Below are 17,604 nucleotides of genomic sequence, written 5' to 3'. Positions count from 1 at the left end.
AGCTTAGTTGAACAGATGCTTACTTAATAACTGTCTTCTAATGAACTTTTATCATGATGCTCAAAGACAGTAGATTGTAAAGAAACATTTCCTGAAATAATTCCATCTTTTGTCTTTTGTCTTTTAAAATACAGACATATCAAGTGGATTTGAAGCCAAATGGGTCAGAAATCATGGTAACAAATGAAAACAAAAGGGAATATATTGAGTATGTATATACCTTATGGTATTCATTTAAACATCTAACAGTTCATAGTAGCACACATTTTGGAATTTAAACTAGGATATTACATGTGCAGTATAAATTCAACTCCTCATGTCGTAGAAAAATCCTTTTAACTAACATGGCTTGTCTGAGTACTAATGTTTTGCTGGTCTGAGTTTTATCACTTTAGAAAGTACAAGCAAGTCTAACCAGTCGTATGCCTGGAATGTATTAAAAACTGTTTTGAGATTTTTGTCGTGTGGTACTTTCAACACTGGGTATCTATTGATCCTGCATTTTACCAGCACTAATACTAAACTTTAGAATACAAAATCAAAACCAAAAGAAGTCGATATCTACACAATCTGATATAGAATTTATTGTGGGTGGAAATGGATATTAGGCTGGATAGTTTATCCAGTTAAAATAGAAGTAATAAGCAACCAGCTTAACAGTAAAGCTCTAATTAATATTTTAATAAGTGTACTTAAACAAAACCTATTTACTGATGTGGTATTGTGTAACTGCTTTCAGCATTCTGTTCATGATTCAGCAAAAAAGCATGAGAGTTAGACACATGTTTAAGTAACACTGAACTGGAGAACTTGTACAGTAAGTCGTCAAGAAGCGCAATTTTGATTTGCACTTAACTCACATTAATGTGAGTTAAGTGCAAATAGAAGCTGCCGCTCTCCCAGCTGGGGAAACCAGCAGGTACACAGGTGCTTGCGGCACGGCTTCTCCCAGCTGGGAGAATCTGCACTGCAAGCAGCTGTGTGCCCCCCAGCTGGGAAAAGCTGTGGGCCACGTGGCTGTTCCCCAAGCCAGGGCAATTCCGGGGAGCTCCCCAGTGCCACCCCTCCAATTTATGCAAAATTTGATTTACATGGAGGTTACCCAGGATGCTATCTCCATGTAAATTGAGGGATTATTGTAAATGGAGAAGATGATAATTTAGATTGTCTGCAGTTTTTCAGAGTACTGACTAACTCACATGGGGAAAACAAGAGAAATTCCAATCTTTTCTCCGTTTTTGAATTCTGCTGCTGCTGATCTTAACATCAAAATTGTATCTGCAAAGCCTAAGTGTTTTACTTGATTGAAAGCATGTCATTTTTCTATTGTGTTTTCAGATGCACAAAATTAGGTGTCATAAGCATTTATCTTCTATATTTTCTGAATACTAAGCAATAAAGGAAAGCTTGAAAATCCAGGGCTAGGTTGGGAAAATTTGCACACCTGAATTCTGCTTGCACCAAGGCCATTTTCTGTATTGACTTACATATTCAAGTTATTCTCAGATATATGGAATGGGTAGCTTTTACCTCCTCATTTTCTGGTTGCATTCTCATTATAGGGAAATGATTAGTCTATCTTAAATTCTTTTCATAAATTGCATGGCAGTTTCCCCCATCCACTTCTCCAGGTACACTGAACTAATTTGTATTCTCCATTACACTAACAATACTTGAGGTAATAGGTATGAAAATATATTTATATATTAAATATGAATATATGAAGAGTTTCATTTTCCTCACCATATTTACCCACTGAAAAATAAAACTTACAAACCAACTGCTGCTTACTAGCCTGCGTGATAGGATTTATAAGAGGTATATTTTAGCTATATTAATTATATGTTCACAATCATCAATATTATGATTGTGAATGTAGGGAAAGAGTGAGGAAGGAATTGGAATTCTAAAGTATTATTTTAAAAGACAGAATGTTACCATAAGTGATTTAGTATTGTGTAAAAAGGCAATATAAATGGGTGAGTTTCTGTAACTCTCATTGGCAACATAGATTGTTTAAATATAGCACTGACTAGTGTTTGCAGACTAAATAATTTTATAGTCCTTCCCAGGAGATAGTGTAGATGAATGTTTTGATAGACTCTTCCCAAAAACTGCATTCCTTGTTTTATCACAGGTGGACTTATCAGTGCTATTATGTGTAGATGTAATGTCTCTGTAAATTCACTTAACCTACAGAAAACTGGTAAAAGTTCCAAACGCTCATTCTGTTGGTCCTAATCACATTCAGATGATTTCTGTTCTAATCAGTTGTTTGAATACTCCTAAATACTCGATACTGCAGGGTTCTAGAGTAGTAATCCATCAGTACAAAGTATAATCTCTTTTTTGACTACTCATATTTAAAATGTAGTAATAAAATGTAGTAGTAATTTTTTAATAGTATGGCGGCAAGCGATCGTAATAGTAATAGAGATTTTGTTCATAAAACAAGTAGTGCTAGAAAGTTATTAATAGAAATTCAGTCTGTAGGCACAACTTGCAGAAGTTTTGCTTTTTAACTGAATTAGTGGGATGACTTACAATTCCAAATTAACTTTATACGGGTAAAATATACAGGTTAGACCCTCACATTCATATTTACATATCTAAATGAGTCAGTAACTTCCACTGGCTTCACTGAGAATTCCTGGATGTTTCAGTGTTCTTGAAAGACGGACCTTTTCTTTAGGTGCCTAAAAATAAGAAACTAGGGGGTGTTCCGTGAAGTCCCCATTTTTAAAAAAAATACTTAGTCACAGTTTGCTTAGTTATTTCAATCAGACACCAAGTTTTTTGACCTTGTTTTGCTTAAAATAAGTGTAATCTCCATAGAAACAAAAACATTGATTTAACTTCTGTACTTTTACTGCAAATGTACTAATGACATTGAAAGGTTATATCTGAAGGTTTATAAACATGTGTCCAAGGCCATTTTAACGTAAGACATCCCTGGGGTTACTTTTTTAAAATACTCATTGATGGTTTTTCTCAACCATTTCGTCTCTCCTCTCATGGAAATTTGAGTTGTTAATGAAGAGATGCACATATGAATATGTTCAGTAGACATCAAAACTCAACAAATTGGACGGATTTTTCCCTTCATTTGTTCTGTTGACTTTATTTCAGTATTTGATGAAAGATTACTGAAGCTATAAATGAGAAACTGGAAACATGGCAATAGGTGACATCTTTAAACATTCTGTTTATATCTTCTAATAAGTGTTTTTGTTTATTTGCTGTAGCTTAGTCATCCAATGGCGGTTTGTAAACAGAGTTCAGAAACAAATGAACGCTTTCTTGGAGGTAAGCTTCATTAGTGGTTTTCTGCCAAAATAACCTTTTCAATTTATTGTGGTGGAGCAGGATTCTTCATTTTCCAGATTTGTGAGGCATCAAAGTTAGGAATGGGAAATTTTGTACGATCAAAAAATTCTATGGTGTGTTTAAAATGTTAATGATACCTTGAAAATGTGTATATGGCTCCTCCCACCCTGTAATGTTCATTCTCTTTCAACTTAAAAGTTTTTTTCAGGGCTTTAAAAATCAGAGACATGTTTTTCTAAATGATGATCCTGTATTTTTTGTCTTTATTGTAACCGACAGTTATATTCCATTCTCAAAATCCTTCTCTGCTTCTCCAGCCAGCAGTGATTACTTCTGAGTCACACTGCCCTGTAACCATGGATCCTGGATCCCAGCAATCCACAGATCTAACCTTTTATTCTGCCTTGCGTGTTTCAAATTTCATTGCAGTTCTGTTCATCACTGCACATTTCTTCAGGCTCTGATTTCTGTAAAATTTTAAAGATTGCTCCTGCAGAGCATCAAAGTCCAAGTGGCTGACTTCAGTCATTTCTTCCCTCCCATTAATTCATTAACTAGACTAATTTCATGACTAGTCTTATGGAAACCATTGAATGGTTTAGGTTTCAGAAGATGACAGATATTTTACTCGCCACAGACATGTTGAAATGAAAAATCCTTGTCTTAAAAATAAAATCTCCATGCCACAATAAAACATTTACCATCTGGTATGGGAGTGTATGTTAATGCTGAGGAAGTTTGCCCTAAAATTCAGAAATGAAAACCGGGTACTCTGACTATATTTTTGGGAAGATATTACTTGTTGTGTTTTCTTTCAGGGATTCACAGAACTCCTTCCTACTGACTTGATTAAAATTTTTGATGAAAATGAGTTGGAGGTTAGTGTTTCGTGGCTTTGTTTTTTAGATAGTACTGCACACTGTTCTTAGCAATGCAAGACTCTGAATTGAATGGTGCTTGAATGGGAGTGGGTACATTTTCTAATTATTGGTCCAGTGAGTGTCTGTTTTATATAATTGACCCAGAGTTGAGAGAGGTGCTTTTCATTAAATCAAGGAGAAAACAAACCTGTTTACACAAGTTGAGCTAGTTGCTTTACCATGTTCATAACTTGCTGATTCAGCAACAAAAGTGGTCCATTTCGCATTGGTCATACAAACTAATTACATTCATCTTAGTGGGATGCACAGGTTAGCATTCTCCAGGAGCTAGACTAAAGCCCACAGAGCTTCCCATTGGATTTGTATGTGCACTGCCTAGCAGTGTAAAATAAGGAAAGAGTGGAGGTTGGCAGGAGGAGGTTGATATTGTTTTTTGTAGAAATTGTGTTTTTCTTTGTGTGACACTTTTTATTAACATCTTAACAATTACATCCATACTCAGTTACTAATGTGTGGTCTTGGAGATGTTGATGTTAATGACTGGAGACAACACACAATCTACAAGAATGGTTACTGTCCAAATCATCCTGTCATTCAGTGGTTCTGGAAGGTAATACTGTTTATCCTCTCTCTTATGATCCTTAGGTTTTTGAGATGAATGGTGTGCTCTGACACTGTAGGTTTTAAGGTGAAATCTGGACTTTCCTCCATGCAAATACTGAACAATACCATTTACATACAATGGATAATAAAATAACTGCCATTTTCCTTTTATTGGTTGACAGAATTCAATATATTCATTAAAGATCCGGCCCAGGGGCTGAACAATAAAGTATCAAAGTTTGTAGATGATGCAAAATTATTGAAGATTGTTTAAGTCTGAAGCAGCAGACTGCACATATTGTCATGGTATTTAGCAGGCTACCAGATTTGAACGTCATTTGGGGATGGGGATGGTGTATCCTTTTTGTGCTTTATGCCGTCTTGTTCTGTTCGAAATTATTTCTTTCCAGTACTGATGATTAAGTTCTCCACATATTTGTATACTGTCACTGTCTCTCCCTAGCCTAGCCTCACAAACTTAATTCTCCTTAGTGCTTCCTTGATGAGGAGGAATAGCGCTGCATCCAAGACATGCAGAGAGGAGCTATTTCCTCTTCCTGTGATTTGATGCCTTTGTACGAGCATGCCAAAGTCCCACGGTGTTTTATCACATTGCAAGCACAGCTCTAATTTGCTGTCTGTGGCCACAGCTGCCTTTTTTTTTTTTTAATGCTTTCTTTCAGCACTGATTCTTCGTCCCCATGAAAATCATCCCAAGGTTAGCCGTGTAGCAGACCCCTCCCCCCAAAAGTCCTTTTGTATACAGCCGAGCGCTTCACTTTTACTGTAATGCTTTTTGCATGCACAGATCTAGGAGTGTCTCTTCTTTGATCCTCTCCCTCTGCACTCTGTCATTTTATGTGTGGCTTTGATGTTGATAGCTGTGTAGGAAGCTAAGCCATGATACAGGCTTGATTTGGTGTGTTCAGCTGTGTGCTCTTTCATTTTGATTCTCAGATCTTATTCTTTGCCTCATTCTTTAATATTTCAGTTCAAGACACACCTGTACATACTAAATATTCAACAACTATTTTGAACAGGAGGCAGGAATGTTAGCTTAAATGTGAGTGCTTGTGCCTACTTGAGAAGAACACAACACAGGGGTGGGCAATAATTTTTTCAATGGGGGGCCACTCCAAGAATATAAGTGGTCAAAGGCTGCACTCTTCCATGGTATTAATGGATAAGGTGGGAGCCTGGGGCAATTGATTGCGGTGGGGAGGGGAGTAATCTGGGAGGAAGTTTGGGTGAAGAAGGGGGATGTAATCTGGGACAGGAGACTGAGATGTAGAGTCCAGGAGAGAATATAGGGGCAGGAGAGGATTCTGAGCTGGAGGAGGGGTTTAGAGGGGGTACAGGATTTAGAGCAGGTTGTGACCTTGGGCAGGGGTGCAGCGGTTTGCATTGTGACCTGGGACAGGGTCTTGGAGGGGTGTATACTGTGATGTGTTTACCATCAGTAAAAGCAGTGAGATCAAGATATGTAAATGCCTCCCTGTTTACATACTTTCAGTGGCATGAATAGCACTAATATATAGGTATAACCCCCTGCACCAAAACTGTACCTTGGGGAATAATCTGGTGAAATACATATAGAATTTGTCCGTGATCTGACTATAGCAAATTTAACACATCTCATTAAGTGAATCTAATCAAATTCTATCATAGAACATAGTAGCCAGGAATTGCTGTTCTAAGGAATCTTTGTTTGCCCTTCTCTGACTCCTGTTAGACGTTTCATTGATGTATTTGTCACTCGCTTTGAATGCTGTAGCTGTTTGTATCTGTCAAACCTCCTTTTAAGTGATTGTGCAGACCTACATTCCACTGTAGGTATGTGTGCATCTGTGGTGGAATGTAACTGTGCACAAGGCATCTTACAGTAACTATTGTTCGTTATGGGTAAGTAACTCTCTTTTAACTGAATGTCCCAAAAGGAAAGTCAGTTTATCCAAAACAACAAAGTGTATTATTCCAAACAGCTATCAAAGCAATGGCCGGTATGTCTTCTGTTTTGGTCACCAGGCAGTTGAGAGAAGTCTGTTTATATAAAATTAGAAAGGCTGGTGTCATGTCAGGAATAAATTGAAGTTATATCTCTACTTTTTGTGTTCTAATACAAGTGATTTTTTAAAAAAAAAAGAAAATCCACCTAATAACTGCACACACTGCTGTATCATGTGATGCAGCCTGTTGATGGTCTCTCTTTATTACTAGGCTGTTTTACTGATGGATGCAGAAAAGCGAATCCGGTTGTTGCAGTTTGTTACTGGGACATCAAGAGTGCCTATGAATGGATTTGCTGAACTTTATGGTTAGTAAGGAAAAAAAGACTGAATGTACATAAGGATTTGTGCCAACAAGAGAACCTGTGCATGATAGGGGTATCACAGTATCACAAAATGGAAGTTTTCACTCCAGTATCAGCTGAACTGCTCCTCCACAGGTTTTTTGGCTTGGGGAGGCTTCTTTTTCAGGACGCCCGGCTCTGGTGGGCCTGGTGTGGTTTTTTTAACTCTGCAGGAACAATCTTCATAGTGTAAAGAGTGCATGTATATGGCTGCTGCTACACAGATTGGAAGCCCCACAAGTACAGCAGGTCTAAAGCATTAATGTACACTCATTTTGTGACATGATAAATATTGCACCTGAAATGAGCTGTACAAAATGAGTAACTAGGTATTTTTAAATGTGCAGTCAAATACTTTGCTGTTTTAATTTAGCATGCACATCAATGAAGCTACACCGATTATTTCAAGCCAAGGACTTAGCTTATAATTTTGGCAAAGTTTAAAGCACAATAAGGACTTGCCAGACACCCACTACATCTGCAAGAGATGCAGCAAGGACTGTCACTCTCGTGTGGGTCTTCATAGTCACAGTAGATGCTGTAAATGAAGTCCTCAATTGAAACTTTAAGGGCGCGATCCATAGTCTATGCAGACTGAAGGATGCCTACTACTAATTTTGAGTTATAGAAGTTAGGTGGTCTGTTTAAAATCCAGTATTTAAACTGTCTTTGTGGGGTGTTTTTGTTCTTTATCCAGGTTCAAATGGTCCTCAGCTGTTTACAATAGAGCAATGGGGAAGTCCTGATAAATTGCCCAGAGCTCACACATGGTGAGTAATGAAAACATAAAATTAAGGTGTTTATGGACTGTTACACTGCCAAGAATGGGTGGATACTGGTGACCAAATATTACGGGAACATGGTCTATCTCAGGATCATGACTTTGTCCGATAGGGAGAGATTTCTATAAAATGTGAAAATCTCCAACCTTGTGCATTCATACCATAGTTCTAAGCAGTCAAGGAGTTTAGGTTTATCTACTCTCAAACTGCAGTGAAGCTGACAGAATTCTAGGAACTACCTAACTGAACCTTGATCTGTTATACCTGCTTCTGTTCGGGCAGGTCTACGTTATCCCCTACTCAGGGTCAATCTTCCAGGGATCGATTTTACACGTCTAATAGAGACATGCGAAATCTACCTCTGAGGGGTCACAGTCAACCCCTTTACTCTTTGCCAGACATGAGAATGAAGGGTGGTCAGTAGAAGATACTCTCCTGTTGATCTTCCCCTTTATAGACAGCCAAGTTAGCCGAGCACAGGTATGTCCATTTTTAGCTACGCAATTGCCATTGCTAGAATAACCTATTTGCAGTTGACTTTCTTAGCCTAGTATAGACATAGCCTAAGTTTGCGAAAGGTTCTTTGTTTAACCCTCTCCTTCAAGACATTAAAGGCTGGTTTATATTAGAAAACCAATAGTTGCAGATCCCTAAAATAGATGCACAGTTAAAAATCATACGTGCTTTTATTTTCATTTCTGTGTCCTGTGACTCTGATCCAGTTGTCTCTTAAAGATGGGGGACACTTCTCTTGAGCTATAGCTGCTATGTTTTAAGGTTTTTGGTTCCATAAAAGGTGGTATTGAAAGCTTGTTCACCTTATTTCAAGCAATTATTTCTGTGTAGCCCCTGTTAATTTACTATCACAACTGAAGACACTCATTAGTCTGCAAATTGCCTTAAGCCCTGGATAATTAAAGCAACGTGCTAATGAGATGGAACTGTCTGCTATAACAGGTTTAATCCCTTCTACAAAGACTTTTTTTTTCTGTCTCAAACATACCTTATCTTTTTCAAATGGATAATGGCTTAATCCTGCAAGGTGCAGAGCTATGGGATATGATACACCACATCATTCAAAGCACTTAACTAAGCACTTTGTTTTATTGGAGTTAGAGCTCTTGACACCTTCCATCAATCCTCAAGTCTCATGTTTTTGCCAGATCAGTATTATGCTGTGTAAATTTTCTGCTTTTCCTCCCACCATAAAAAATACTAGTTTTAAATTAATATTAAAAACATTTGCAGGCCCTGGCATCCTAAGGTTTGCTCTGTCACTTGATAGAAAGGGTGAGCTTAGAAAATGATGGAATAATGCCTGGGGCTCCATGTACAGTGAAACATGGATGGTACAGAGAGGGGAGTAGTATTTCTGAGTGGCATGAGGAAAGGAACAAAAGTTCTTCATGTTAGAAGTGTATTACTATTCTGACCATTGTTTCGTATGTCTGACAGAATTATTACCTCTTCCTCTTTCTCTCTGAGAAACTAAAGAAACAGATATATGACAGAGGAGAGAGAGACTGGCAATGGTACAAATACAGGGGTGATAGCTTTCTCTTTTGGTGCCAGAGTCTGCTTTGGAAATCTCACTCCCCTCCTCTCTCACTCTTCCAGCCAGTCCTACTCTGGCAGGCAGCTCTTACTCTCATCACCACGTGCCTCGTTTCAGTTTCAGTGCATGACTTTATTCCCGTCCTTGAAAAGTGTACAGAATGCGCTCTGTGAAAAGCTGAGAGCCAACAAAGCACAACCACAGAAAAACACACTGTGCACAGAAGCAGCTGGTTCCAAGAGACTCCATGTGCCTCTGCCTTGTCAGACAATTCACTGAAAAATTGAGGCCTCAGCCCGATTGACTTAATGTAAGTTAGGCAGACACATCCATAAAACGCAGACAGCAGGCTCTGAGAATCTGTGAAGGAAGGAAAGAATCAAATGATTAATTATTGTGAATGTTTTCCATGTATGGAAGCACTATAAAATAAATGGGGCTTAAATTGTTTGGTGTTCTATAGAAAATAAAACTTGCAGCATTTAATAGTAATCATTTTTCCACAAAGAATGCAATAACAGGAAGCTGAACTTCCTATTTTTCCATGGGAATAAGAAAAAACCTACACAGCCATTTTTGTTATCATTTTTGCTCTCAGACAGCCCTCTCCCTGGTTTTTGTTGCTGTTCCCACTCTCCTGGCGAGAAACTGAACATCTGACCTTTTAAATTCAGTGCATCTCTGCTGAGTCTTTGGAACTACTACAACTCCATCTGAAGCCTTGTTTTATAGAAAGATATTATTAAAGTACATTTTTTTCCTCTTCCGAGTAGATTTGAACAATTTTCCAGTCTGTGGCCTGAATCGGAAGGAAGAACTTATCTGTGTATACCAACTTCAAAGCAACCTGGGGCTTATTAGCAGGAGCATGAGAGCTTAGGATAAAAAGGAACTGATGCAGCTAGTTCCATTTAGAGCAGGGGTTAGCAGCCTTTCTGAGGCAGAGTACCAAAATTTGACCTTTTGACCTCTGTGCACAGTTTGAGTGTTGGTGATACTTTCTAAAGTCACCAACAGTCCTATTTACAACCATTTCAGCAATACATAAATTAAAATGCAGAGCTTTATCATTTAGGTCAGGGGTCTGCAACCTGCAGCTCTTTAAGGACTTCTTTCTGGCTCCCAAAGCTATAATTGCAAAGTTTTAAAAAACAAAACCAAAAAAACTCTTGATTATTTTTTATAAATGATGAATGTCTAAAAGCCCAAAAATGAACAACTCATATCTAAATAGCAAACAATATGTGAATCCAAAACATTGAATAACTCTCCCAACATCCTCCAGAGAGAGAGAGAGAAGGTTTGGGAGTGAATGTCAGGAAAACATTGATACAAATACACACATGAACTGAGAAAAAAAGAATACGTAAAAAAATTTGTGAACGTCCTGCAGTAAACATGTGGCCTAACAAATCACTGTGTATGCACTGTTCTTAAAATAAGGATTACGAAAAAAGTATGGTTTGACGTTATTTATTAAGAACTGTCTTGCATTATTGAGTTTTTTACTGAATTGGAAAAAATGGCTCCTCTTGTTGTTTTGGTAGCCAACCCCTGTTTTAAGTGGTGATTGGTAGCATTAGCTGGTTGTTGGTGGTGTGTTTTGTTAATTCACAGGTGGCATAGCTTTGAGCAAGCTCCAAGCCGCATGAAGGGAAAGAGGGGTGGGGCTGAGCTCCCCCCTAGTGTGCTGATGAAATTTGTCTCAAGTGTGCCAGGGGTTGCTCACCCCTGATGTGGACAATACGTTCATGCACCTGCCGATCAGGCCTTCAAATTATTTGATCTCTGTATAATTTTCACATTTCTTATACATTTTAAATTGATTATCAAATAATATCTTTTCTCCCTTAAATTTCAGCTTTAATCGCCTTGACTTACCTCCTTATGAATCTTTTGAAGATTTACGAGAGAAGCTGCTTATGGCAGTGGAAAATGCTCAAGGATTTGAAGGAGTGGATTAAAATAGCTATTTTTATTTCCCATCGAGCAAGTTCTGCTTGAACTGTTGAATTTGCCTAATGGACATAACAAGTGACAATGGCAGAACAGTTCTGCAATGTTGGTTCATGGAGCAAACTCTTCTACAGTGCAGTTGCCTAAATTCAGAAATTTGAACTACAACCTGTGGATAACATTTCTGGTATTTCCACAGTAAATCACCAACTGGTTGACATGTACTCTAACTACATTTCAGCAGGACTTGTTCTATTTATGTTGTGCCTCTGCAGGCAAAGCCCTTAATAAATATTTTACATACTTTCTAATGACAATGAATGGAATTAATCATTTTACAGGTATGGTATTACAACTCATGTTTACTTTTTAAATGACGTAGACATTTTCAGATTTTAGTTCATCAATATTAAAATGTCATATACTTGGAAAAATGAGCATTTTTTTCCTTATCTTAATTTCATACCAGATTTGATGCCAATGGCATTTTTACTTTCAAAATGCATTTTGAGCCTTGTGTCCCCAACCTAGTAGAAAAGCTGGAGTAACCGATGTTAAAAATTTTCTGCAGATGGAATATATTAATGGCAATTCTAAAAGCTTTTAGTTGAGCACATTAATATTTTCTGTATCCAGAAGACAGAGAACAGATTTGATGTTACATTTTTGTATAAATCAATAGAAGAGTTACAAGCTGAGAGGATCATAACACAACATGCCAAATCTCATGGTCAATAAAGAAATCACCTCATTATTCCTTAGTAATATTTATGTGTACTATAAAGCATTTTGGGTAGGGTTGGCGTTATCAATATAGGAAAAAATGCTTAACCCTGTTGTTAACTTTGTACAGTGATTCTTCTACTATCCTTTTCTCCTTACTGTTTGCAATGGAGGCATTTTGAATGAAACCTAGCACTGCTTGATTTGGAACTGTGGAAACCAGATCTGTTTTGTCTCCTATTTGTATGCATTTGCTAATGATACCTAAATAAGAGGGTTGTTTGTTTTTGTTTTGTTTCTAACTGCACCAACTCTAAAGGCACTTTATGTAACACATGGAGGTCATATCTATTTTTTATCATAAACATTAATGTGATTATATTCCTTGTCGCTGCACATGTCTTTCGGGTGCAATATCTATCAATTGTGAATTTGGCTGCTGCTGCTGCTGTATAAAAAACAGATGTAGAGCTGGGCCTGCAGACATGTTCTCACCAACTGTTTTTTGTGAATTTTTTATTCAATCACAAAGATTTATTTAATATATATAGCTATCTAATCAATTTTATTACCTATGACATGTTGCATGCTTAAACTGTAACGCCGGAGTTTTATCTGTTGTGTGATAGATTAAAAGCGAAGGAGAGGACTTACATTTGATCCACTGAAGTTAAATAGTTAACACAGCAGTAGGGTAGGTTTGAGGGTATGCATTCAACAATTTAATTATGTTCAGATTTGTGAGTGAGTTTTTTGTCCATATATGTAACACATTTGTTGTTGTGTGCGTGTTTTTTTTTTTCCCTTCTATGAACACAACTAATACTTATTCACAAGTAAGATGATAGGGTGCAGGAACAAAAAACAACTTCACCCCTTATTACCAAGAACTGAGGGGTTTTTTTCTTCTTTGCACATTCAACTCATTTCCAGCAATGCATGCAGCAGCAGTTGCTGGCACAGAGTTTAAAAGTATTAACTCTAGCCATGAGAACTAATTTAGCAATGCTTATCAAAGCTAATAACATTCAGCAAATGCTAATTTGTCAAACTTTGCCAGGGTTGGAATGCAGCCTCAGTTTGCTTAAAAAGTTTGAAGAATCAGTAGGTGCATGAAGTTCTGAACCTTCTAATTTGAATGTAGATTAAGGTTAATTCCCTTTCCATATAAATTTTATTTTCAGACATTCCTTTTTTTTCCATCTGCTGAGCTGAAAATCTAGACATAAGAATGAACTGGGCTGGATTTGAATGGATGTAAAACATTATACTGATAGTCTCTTATGCTCTTACAGAGTGGGATCTGCTCTTTGTAATGTGTATCATCTACATGCCAAACTCGTGTAGCTAAAACACGGACTTGCCTTTTTAAAATTTGTCACATTCAGGGGTCAGTCTTTTCTTTTAAAAAACAATGTCTTAATTAGGAGAGGGGTTTTTGTTTTGGAAGCAACGTTTTGTTTCCAGCCATGTCGCAGAACCTTATTCCAATGACTCCTAAGAATTCTTGCAATAGATTTGAAATAAATATAAACCAGAGCTTATGTGGTGAGGGATAGTGTAGTCTAGCAGATAGGCTGGAGGAACTGGGAGTCCAGAAACTTGGGTTCGCAACTCTACCATCACTGTTTGTTTCTCCACCTGCAAAATGGACTTCAGATCTGTGTGTAGAATTCTTACACATCCTTCAGATGAAAGGCTCTGTGTAACCACAAAAATGGAATAATGGAGTAGCATAACATTTTAACATAAGTCTTTTGGAAAATTAGGCTGACATCTTTTCAGATCCACTTACACACAAACTAAGAACAGAAGCTCTAAAAGACTTAAATATACATTACTGTATTGAGGTAAATTCCTGTTATTAAGGAGAACATTTGTATTTTTATCACTGAAAATATTCCTTGTTGGAATGTAAGAACAGGAAATGTTTCTCAGAATGTATCTCCCCAGCTCCTTAAAATCCAGAGAACTTAAACCTTATTGTAGAAATGGGACTATCCATTTTTGGCAGGGTGAGTTAGCTCAAAATTTGGTATTCCAAGAAGTAATCCTAGCTATTAGGAAGATAAAGTTGTAAGGTGAAAAAATTGTTCAGTCTGATCCCTTTATTGCACAAAGCCTTCTGTACTGTGTATTCTCTTTCATTAGCTATAGCTAACAGGCAGTTCCTGAACATCATAATCCTTGACTTTGCCTACACTTGGATTTTAGCCACTAGCAAAGCTATATTGCTGTCGCTGTTCTGGTACAAATCCTTAGTGTAAATGCACTGCATCAGTGTAAAGCAGATGTTGCACTGAGAGCTTACCTCAGTGGCTAAAAACCCTATTGTAGAAATGCCCTTTGTGGCAGCCAAAAACCTGTTGTGATCTGTGGATTCTGTTCTTAAACCCAGGGCATTGACTTTAGCTTTGCAAATGAGAGGTCCAGGTGTGCTTCTGTAAAACAGTACCAATAAAGCAGTTTGCTTCAGTTCTACAGATTAGTTTGTACCTAAGAACACTATACATTGAAGCTGTTTTTGTGTTGACTTATGAGGTAAAGTAGATTTCTTGGAGTTTGTTCTAATACACTGAACTTCTTAGACGTTCTTCTGGAATTCCTGACATAGGATTTGAAAGTCTCTCGGGTAAATGGCGCTTATTTATTGAACCTTAATGGAAGAGGTGATTGCTCCATTTGGACTTGTGCTCTAACTTGGTGCCTTTATTTAATATTCAAATACACATTCACTTGCCTTGACTATGTATGGATAGTTCACCAGCTTAATCACAAAACAGATATAAATTCTATAACAGTATTAATCTTTCTGGCTGCATTCACTGTCATTTCTTGCTCACATTGAGTCTTTTAGATTGCTGGCTCTCTCATAAGGCAGGTTAATTACTACTGTGATTCCAGCATTTGTTCCTAGTTCATTGAAATTCATTATGACTGAATTTAATTTCTTACTGAGACTGTCTTCCATTGTCTTGTTAGTGAAGCTAACCAGGGGAAGTGGCGGGGGGGGGGGGGGGAGAGAATGCTAATTTCATTCTTTTATTTTAAACGCTTTCATCCTAGCAGATACACCCCTATGTCTGAATTGTCAGGCAGGAAGGGCAAGTTGTGTGCTGTCTTGTAATATTTTCTGACAGACCAGCAGAGGATGCTGCTCTGCAAACTAATCAAGTGTCTTATCCCCCTCTAATTTCAACTACCCCAAAAGAAATCCACTACCTCTGTTACGTGATTAGCCTTTACTGCCTGGTGATCAAGACTGCCGAGTTCAGTGTCCCTTGTGATATTTAATATGCTCAAATACTTGGAGTGAAACCCTGGCTTTGATGAACTGAACAGCAAAACTTCTACTGACTTCAGTGGGGTCTGGATTTTACCTTTTGTGTTCTGGAATTTGTATCTGAGGAGCAAGTGACATACTTGGACCACTTTTTTCAAATATACGTAAGAATAACGACAATGTAGCAGACTACATGCAAAACTGAATTTTTAATCTGCAAGATGAAAAAGAAATAACCCTTATAATTACCAGAGTGGACGTTTTACAAGCATGAGGGTGTTTTTAATAGCAAAAATCTCTTCCTTGTATGGAATTTGGAAAAAAGCCTCTCTCTCAACATCAGTAAGATGTTGCACTAGAAGCATTGCATGTTTGAAATGCATGGGAAAATGTTTTGCTAAAACTGGACTCTAACTCATTAATGTTAATTATCCTTCAGGTCTGTCATACTGCACCCACAAACTTACATTCATATCATATGACCACTACCACCAACCATATTTAATCACATCTATTTTTCTAAGCCATCTGGATTTTCCTATGTTGCTCTTTCATTTGTCGTGTTTTCCTATTTCAGTTAATGTAATGTAGCTTTTGTTTTTTTACCCTTATATATGCATATATAAACTCTGTGTGTACATACACACGTACAGCAGTACATATATGTATTGCATTTTTATATTTTGTTAATTAGTTGTGTGTTCAGGATTGGCTTCTAAAGAGGATTGTGAGCAGTTTGTCTCCAATGCTGCTTTAGCAAAGCCATGCCATAGTGAATACGTTATGATTCTCAGAATCCAAATAAAACTGCTAGAAGGGGATGTTGCTATGCTCTGTGTTTGTGAACTTATGACCTTTCTTCAAATTTAAACCTGAAATGACTACTTCCAAAGGTGAAAAACAATTTCAAACATTCCAGATGAAATTCACAATCTTCCGTAACTTTTTTATTGTAAAACCGCCTCAGAATGAGGTTCTTTAAAATTATACTAAAAGACGTTAAAATCGATTTTAAAAAACTGAAAACGACTACTTATAAATAATGCTCATTTTCACAATCAAAATAGCTTTAAAGTATGGTTGGATTTGATGCACGGTGGGAAATGTTTTTTGTTTAAGGACAAAACCATTTTTTCCATTTATTTTCTTAAGAGAAGTGAAGGAAATGTTTGTTTTCCTGACAGCAAAAGATCAATGTGACAAAATGAAGCTGTTGTAATGAAATGATGCAATTTGTTAAATATTTAATAAAGAATTATGGAAGCTGGAACATTTTATACTTCAAATACATTGTCTGCCTAATGGAAATTTGTTGTATAACATTAAAAGCATTGTAACTTTCCGCAGAATTCTGGGAGCGGATGAAGGAAAGTAAACACAGGTAATCAGAGCACCTCTGTAGAGTGTAATATGAAGCATTTCTATCCTCCAGGTACTGCACCTCTTTTCTTAACAATTTTTACTTGACAATTGTTGGCTTGCACAATTATGGTTAGTTGTGCACACAATATACTGTTGTACACATTCTTCTGAAGGGATGCCATGATATTAGTTACACAACTTCCTTCCCCACACACAGACCTCCCTACCCTTATCTTGTGAACCACTGTAAAACTGTTTTTAATATCGGTAACTTCCATTAAAATTATTTCAGCTGATGCAAGATTCAACGTGAGCCGTTTTTCTATTCTTCAACTTCGTTATTCCCAATTTTTTTATATTATGAGTCAACATATTGACCGCAAGTATGTATTTTTAAATCCTGCGTCTGTGAACAATCTTTGCCAATCTTCTCACTGTAGCTATTAAAGTGCAAGTTTTTTAATTAGAACACAGAAATGTGAACATTAAATGCAATTGAGCAGTAGCTGATATGTTATTCAGTGTTTCTTTTATGGAACACCAAAAGGACAAGGGACAGCCTTTACCAGGTATTCAACTTTCAGAATGAAGATGATTCTAGGGATGTACTGTGTAGATCTCACTACAAACCCTTGCCAGTTTCAGTCACTAAGGCTCATCTCCACTCAAGTAGTCTAAACTCCAGACTTAGGTGCCTAAGTTCCATTCTTTGGTTCCAGTGCCATCCTCAAAACTCAGCTATTCTTCTACACTGTTGACACCTACGTATTTTTAAAGTAGAA

The 17,604-nt window shown here is 37.2% G+C and overlaps 1 protein-coding gene across 10 annotated transcripts in view; it reads left to right on the top strand.

Annotated features, from left to right (window-relative positions):
• The window catches only part of NEDD4L (NEDD4 like E3 ubiquitin protein ligase), a 334,332-nt gene extending 317,031 nt beyond the window's left edge, over positions 1 to 17,301 (top strand). For 6 of the 10 annotated variants that reach the window (XM_074995737.1, XM_074995733.1, XM_074995738.1 and 3 more), the window contains 7 exons: positions 135 to 208; positions 3,246 to 3,306; positions 4,146 to 4,205; positions 4,711 to 4,818; positions 7,029 to 7,125; positions 7,859 to 7,931; positions 11,360 to 17,301. In XM_074995737.1, the coding sequence (XP_074851838.1) occupies positions 135 to 208; positions 3,246 to 3,306; positions 4,146 to 4,205; positions 4,711 to 4,818; positions 7,029 to 7,125; positions 7,859 to 7,931; positions 11,360 to 11,462 (576 nt within the window). In that variant the 3' untranslated portion in view covers positions 11,463 to 17,301. The remainder of the gene's footprint in view (positions 1 to 134; positions 209 to 3,245; positions 3,307 to 4,145; positions 4,206 to 4,710; positions 4,819 to 7,028; positions 7,126 to 7,858; positions 7,932 to 11,359) is intronic. The other 4 variants (XM_074995740.1, XM_074995739.1, XM_074995741.1 and 1 more) reach the window with 1 other exon arrangement.
• The last annotated feature ends 303 nt before the right edge of the window (positions 17,302 to 17,604 follow it).

This window comes from Carettochelys insculpta, chromosome 5, assembly GCF_033958435.1.
Source record: "Carettochelys insculpta isolate YL-2023 chromosome 5, ASM3395843v1, whole genome shotgun sequence".
Taxonomy (NCBI): Eukaryota; Metazoa; Chordata; order Testudines; family Carettochelyidae; genus Carettochelys; species Carettochelys insculpta.
This window is presented reverse-complemented; position numbering and strand designations above follow the sequence as displayed.